This window comes from Choloepus didactylus, chromosome 4 (assembly GCF_015220235.1).
Source record: "Choloepus didactylus isolate mChoDid1 chromosome 4, mChoDid1.pri, whole genome shotgun sequence".
NCBI lineage: Eukaryota > Metazoa > Chordata > Mammalia > Pilosa > Megalonychidae > Choloepus > Choloepus didactylus.
This window is the reverse complement of record NC_051310.1, coordinates 149,402,930-149,409,597: the sequence shown is the minus strand read 5'-3', so window position 1 is coordinate 149,409,597 and position 6,668 is coordinate 149,402,930. Positions and strand designations below refer to the sequence as shown.

At 36.3% G+C, this 6,668-nt stretch overlaps 1 protein-coding gene across 1 annotated transcript; it reads right to left on the bottom strand.

The window, feature by feature from the left end:
* Positions 1-3,207: 3,207 nt before the first annotated feature.
* On the bottom strand, positions 3,208-4,117 carry LOC119533404 (olfactory receptor 4F15-like). The gene is given in 2 exon segments (XM_037835447.1): positions 3,208-3,943; positions 3,945-4,117. Coding segments are annotated over 2 exon segments (909 nt in total).
* Positions 4,118-6,668: the final 2,551 nt, after the last annotated feature.

Here is a 6,668-nt window from a genome sequence, read left to right as displayed (position 1 = left end):
GAAAGCCTTCTGGCCCAAAAAGGCAAAGACAATTGAAATAAAATAGTTTCAGAGGCTGAGAGATTTCAAACGGAGTCAAAAGGTCATTCTGGAGGCAACTCTTATGCATTATAAAGATATCTCTTTTTAGTTTTTAGTTTATTAGAATAGCTAGAAGGAAGTCTCTGAAACTGTTGAACTGCAATCCAGTATCCTTGATTCTTGAAGACAATTGTGTAACTATATAGCTTATGTAGTATGAATGTGTATTTGTAAAAACTTTTTGACTCACACTCCCTTTTGCCAGTGTATGGACAAATGAGTAGAAAAATGGGGACAAAAAGTAAATGACTAATAAGGGGGAAGAAGTATGGCATGTTTTGGGTGTGCTTTTCTACTTTTATTTTTATTTTTTGGAGTAATGAAAATGTTCAAAGTTGATTGTGATGATGAATGCTCAACTATATGATGATACTGTGAACAACTTTACACTTTGAATGATGGTATGGTATGTGAATACATTTCAATAAAATTGCATTTAAAAAAACTATATTAAGGCAAAGGGCCAAATTTGTAAATGTGTACTGTTATTCTTTCCACGAGAATGCTGTTTCTAATTCTTTCTGAAAGAGATGGGAAAGAATATTCACCAAATCAATGGCAACATATCATATACCTGAAGCTGTGTTAATTTGCTTTTGCAAAGATACCACTTTGGCTCAGCAGCTGCAATTAAAGTAACTACTTAGTTGAGTAACTGAGGATCTGACTGATTTTTTAGAAGCCAGACTAGTGAATTAAATGGAGATATGGTGGGGACCACCATTTGTGTATCTTTTAAGTATTTTTTTGCCACAACCAACCCTCCAGAACACAATATAGATTTTATAAACTTCCTTGGCCATGTGATAGGGCAATTTTGGTGCCTTCTCCAGTATAATAGCTCTCACCCCCCAGGTCAAGGAACTAGTGTGATAATTGTACCAACCACCAAGTATGTGCATTCTAACTATACATTCAGGGACTAGTGTAATGACCACTGAATGGGTCGTTGGATTCAGTGGACCTACAGTGAGACAGTTCTGAACCGGGATTCCACATATTACTTAACTCCCACATTCCCCATGCAAGCAAAAGGGCCATGATGACATCAGGACTCTCGATGTCAATGTCAGCTCAGACTCTACGTCTAACAGTATTCAAAATGTTCTAGTATTCCTTTTTTCCTATTGTGTGATTATACAAATAAATGACCATATGTACCTTTGGGAAAGGACTGAGGGAATCATTACATGTATATTACTGAGGTGTTGCACAGTCCTTCCTCCTGGAATTGTTTTTAAAGCTACCTTTTTGAATGGAATATCCTCCAGGCCTTCGCAGTGGTGAACAGTTGCGGGTTAGGTCATTTACACATAACAGATTCTTCCCAATAGCTCCTTGAGCCTCCTTCCTCTACTATATATCATAGAAATTCTGGCATTTCAACTTTCTTGATAGTAGAGGAGGGCATAGAACAATATGTCTGGTCCTAGTATATACACAATAAATATTTGTAAATTGATTGACCCCAAAAATATTGGATTTTGGTGGTGATGAGGTCACCCAAAGGAGTGGCCCACAATTAGGGATTATTTTCAAGTGAGGGAGATATTCTGATACCTTTATAACCAGCGCAGTAGCAAGTATGAGTTTAGAAAACAGATCCTGGATCCAAGCTGCCTGACTCTTGAGTCCAGGCTCATCTGCTAATAGACTTTGAACACGTAACGTCTGTGTGGCTCAGATGCCTCCTCTGTAAGATGGAGGTAATAAGACTATCTGCTTCAAAAGATTCAAGGTAAAGCACTTGGAAAAACACCTGGCCTGTAAGAAGGACTATGTGAGTGCTATCTACTACCACCTGCCTAGGGCAGAAAGGATGAGAGACAAACATCATTCCCTGAAGGAAATGAAGGTTCATTTCTGTTCTTTAGTAACAATGTTAAATAACAAGCTGCACAATTTCTGGAGAAAGTGAACTTTCACACATATTTTGGAAATATATCATTTTCTATTAGCTGAAATACTTGAAATTTATCCTTCTGGAAAATATGTGCAAAGATCTTAGTGTGACTAAAGCAGAGGAGAAAAATTTGCCAATCCCATTTATTTCCCTTAAAAGAAAGGGGGACTTGAGGCCTATAAAATAGAAATTAATGAAGAAACTTTGCAAACACCACATGGACAAAAGAATACTGTTTAATTATGGAACTGTAAAATTCTTTTTCATTATTAAAGCAATAAGTAGGAAATTCAACCTTGGAAGGGCTGAAAAAGGAAATGAATGCCAGCAGTCAACATTAAGGAAGGATTTACAAATGATAAAGAAGCCTAAATGCTAATGACCATTTAAATGGGGAGGGGGGACAGAATGTAAATGAGGACTGTAAAGATCTTTTTTAAAATAGAGTCAAAATTAGGCCCTAAGGTAAAAGATGAAGAGTGGAATATGAGCAGAAATTCAGAATGCAAAATTGATTCCTTGGTGAAAGGGCACTGACCAGGCAACCAGAGACATGAGTTCTGGGGCTTGACTTTATCCGGTGATTTTCTGACAGTGTGCCCTTGAACAAATTATACTCCCCCTTCAATTCTCAGAATTCAACATGTGTAACTTGAGGGAATTAAACCAAACTGTATTGACAATTCATTCTACTTTTACATTCTAGAATTATACCATAGGATTAACAGTTTTCCAGATTCCCCACTGGAGAAGTCTGATAAGGACTCAAAATAAATAGAGACTGGGCAATGGAGAGCAAATAGATATGAAACAAAAAGAATTAAAATTGAGGTAGTAAATTAAATTCAAGTAGGGAGGAACAGAATAAGGATAATGTGAATGCACAGTTTGCCTACCAATAGAATAACATATATATAGGAAAAAAATAAAATACTATTATTTGCTCAATTACACGGTACTCTCTTAGGGCTCAGAATGTGCAAAGTAGTAGATTATGAAGGACAGGGTTTGCTTTGTAATTCTTTGATGTACTGAGTCAAAATAATATCACTTCTAATTTTATGGCAAAATAACATAATTTAATAGATAGTAGATTTCTAGGCATATAACATGACCTGTCTTGGGTATGTCCCTGAAATTCAAATAATGTCTTTTCTGAACCAGCATGAGGGAGAATCTATAGTTCCATGTATATATAATGAATCCATTCACAAAATCTCTCCTTAATGCACAAGGTGACTGCCCAATCTCTTCATTGCCACTTTCATCTCTTTGTTCCTGAATGTGTAGATGACTGGATTCAGTAAAGGAGTAATGAATGCATCAAAAATAGCAAGATACTTATCCAGGTGTGATGTGGGAGAAGGCCATATGTAGAAAAACATCACTGGCCCAAAGAACAAGACCACCACAGCAATATGAGCTGATAGCGTGGAAAGGGCCTTGGATGAACCACCGGAAGACTGTTTCCGAACAGTTAACAGAATGAAGACATAAGAAATGACCAACAAGACAAAGGAGTCCACTGTAATGAGCCCACTACTGATGGTGACCATGAACTCTAGGTCTTGGGTGTCTATGCAGGCAAGCCTGAGGCGCCGGGGAAGGTCACAGTAAAAACTGTCCAATACATTAGGGCCACAAAAAGGCAAATCCACAACAAAAATCAATTGGACCACTGAATGGGTAACACCAATGACCCAGGAAGTGACTAAAAAGAAGAGACACATTCTTGGACTCATGATGGTCAGGTAGTGGAGAGGCTTGCATATGGCCACATACCTGTCAAAGGCCATGGCTATGAGCAGAACCATCTCAGTGCCCCCAATAGCATGGCTAAAGAAGATCTGGGTAATACATCCTGAAAAGGAGATGGCTTTATGCATCTTGAAAATATCACAAATCATTTTAGGGGCTGTGATTGAGCAAAATAGCATATCAATTACTGAGAGGTTACCCAGGGGAGTGAAGATGAGCATCAAAGGTTACAGTGAACACAATGACAAGGTTTCTTATCATGCTTGCAAAGTAGAAGAAAAAGGAGAAGATAAAAAGGAGAAGCTGGTTCTCCCATGAATTGGTAAGTCCCAGGAACACAAACTCTGATACCATAGAGTGATTCATCTCATCCATTATCTCAGAGCCCAGACCAGTTTTCATATAACCTAAAGGAGGAAAGAAAATGATAAAGAATTACCTAGGCAAGTAATAGTGTTCAAAAAAGAGTGCCTCCAGTCCATGAAAACTATTATTATATTAATATTTCACACAGCCAAATAATCTTCCCCACATGTACACTGGACTTCTATTTTGAGGGGTCAACTGATTTCCATATAGCATTATGGTTTTCAAAATTACTACAACTAAATAAATTCTATCACTGTACATATTTCTCTTCTGCTTTCTTCTAGTGTTACACACATATTTCCTATTTCCTACTTCCCAGTGTGTTATACTTGGACGACACAGAAGGTCCTCTTCAAATACTTCTGAATATGATTGCATATACACAGGTATGATTTCAACCATTCATGTGAGCCATCACACAATTACTCATGTACAGCATACAGATTTCAGTGTCTCTATTCCATTATTCATATTGCTCAATTAGACTTCAAGAGTTTCCATTTCTTTCTCCAACTTCCAACATCTCTCACATTCTATTCTTCAGCACGAGTCAATTCTCAAAGTTCCATCTCAATCCTCATTTGTGAAATATTCAAAATCTGCCTGAGTCTCTACACTTCTACTATGCTATTTATTTTACTCTGCCTATCATGAATTACATAACATCCATCTTGCTAATTAAAATGTGGTTTTGGGGGAGCAAGAATCATGTCTGGTTCATATGAGTAGCCTCCACCACCATCACAATCAGCAGAAGTAACTAACAACAGTGTTTCATGCTTATTGAATGAAGGAAGAAATTAATAGAACTGAAGAATAACACTAGAGCCAAAAGATTGTGTGTATATGTATATATATTTACATACTTGAATATATTTAGTAATGTTTACATTAATATTATGTTTTGTGATGCTAATCAATAATTATCACAAGATCTCAAGTCTCATTCCTTTACTTGTTAACCACACAAAGTAACATTTGCACAAGAAAATTAGGTCATAATAAGAAATATAGGGTCTCAATTATTAATTTAAAATAATCAAGAAAGGGCATTTAATATGTTTGAAAATGAGAGAAATCACTTTATTTTATATCCAATATATACTCTCAAAAAGTCTCAACTTGCTATAGAAAATATGTCATAAGCAGAAACAAATAATCTCTTCAAATATAGATATATACTAATTGGAACCCCAAAGGTAAGAACTCTGTCACATAAAGGCAGTCTTGTTTTTTTTTCAAAATACAATTGTAATGGATAAAAGAGTGAAAGAATTAAAATATTAGGTGAAAAGAAGCAAAGAGTATCTATTTTTGCACTCAGGGAGAGGAAGACAATTGAGCTTCCTCTCTAAAGGAGAATGGCCAGATCTCAGCAAGCAGAGGTAACAAGATTACAATTCCTCAGGGAAAAAGAACAACTACCATTCAGAAAACAAGAGTCTACTGGTCAATGATATATTCTTGACTGAATGCAACATCCATGGTTTGACAGTGAAATAATTTATAAAGGAAGAGATAGAGGAAATGATTTGTTCATTATTATAAAGGTAGTTGGTGGCAAAGTTTATACTAAAACCAAGAGAACCCCTGACTCCCAGTGAAAGTTCTTTACCTTAAATAGCTTATGAGTTAGTTTCCTATTTCTGCCACAACAAATGAGCACAAACAGTTGCTTAAAAAAACACAAATGGATTACGTTATGGTTCTGGAGGAGAGAAGTCTGAAATGGGTCTTATGGGCTAAAATCAAAGTGGAAAGAGCTTAATTCTTTCTAGAAATTCTAGGGGAGAATCTGTTTCCTTGTCTTTTCTAGTTTCTAGTGGCTGCTTGCACTCCTTGGCTTGTGGCCCCTTCCTCCATCTTGAGAGTGCTTCACTCCAACTTCTGAATCTGTCATCACATTTCCTCTCTGACCCCCCTGCCCTTCTCTTATAGGGACCCTTGTGATAACATTGGGCCAACCCAGATAATCCTGGATAATCTTCTTTTCTTAAATCTTTGATTAATCACATCTGCAAAGTCTCTTCTGCCATATAGGGTAACATATTCACAGAAACCAGGGATTAGGACATGGAAATCTCCAACTTAAGACAGGATATTAAGGTTATCAGAACAATTTAAATGAGAGTTGTAAAAACCATTCTATGAATTATAACCAAACCTTTTTGCCATGAACCCTGAACTAACTAATCAAAACTTCCCTAGAACTGGGCATAAAAATAAGGCTAAAAGATTTCCTTCTGATCACTAAGAGAGAAAAATATTTCTATCCAAAAGCTTTTAAAGGTTTCTATGAAGGAAGAGAGTTATCAAAATAAGACAATTTATTGGGTCACTCAGAAAAAGATGTATGAGGTTCTGTGTCATTAAGAATATAGAGATGGAGACCAGGCAGAAGAGAAGGTAGATAAAAAGAAAAATAAGTTAAATACATTTTTAAATCAGGAAGGGAATTCATAGAAAGATGAGAAAAAGGAAGACAAAGGGAAAGTGAAGTATCAAATGTGGTAGGAAACAAGATGCCAGTAGATGTGAAACAAAAAAGGAAAATTAT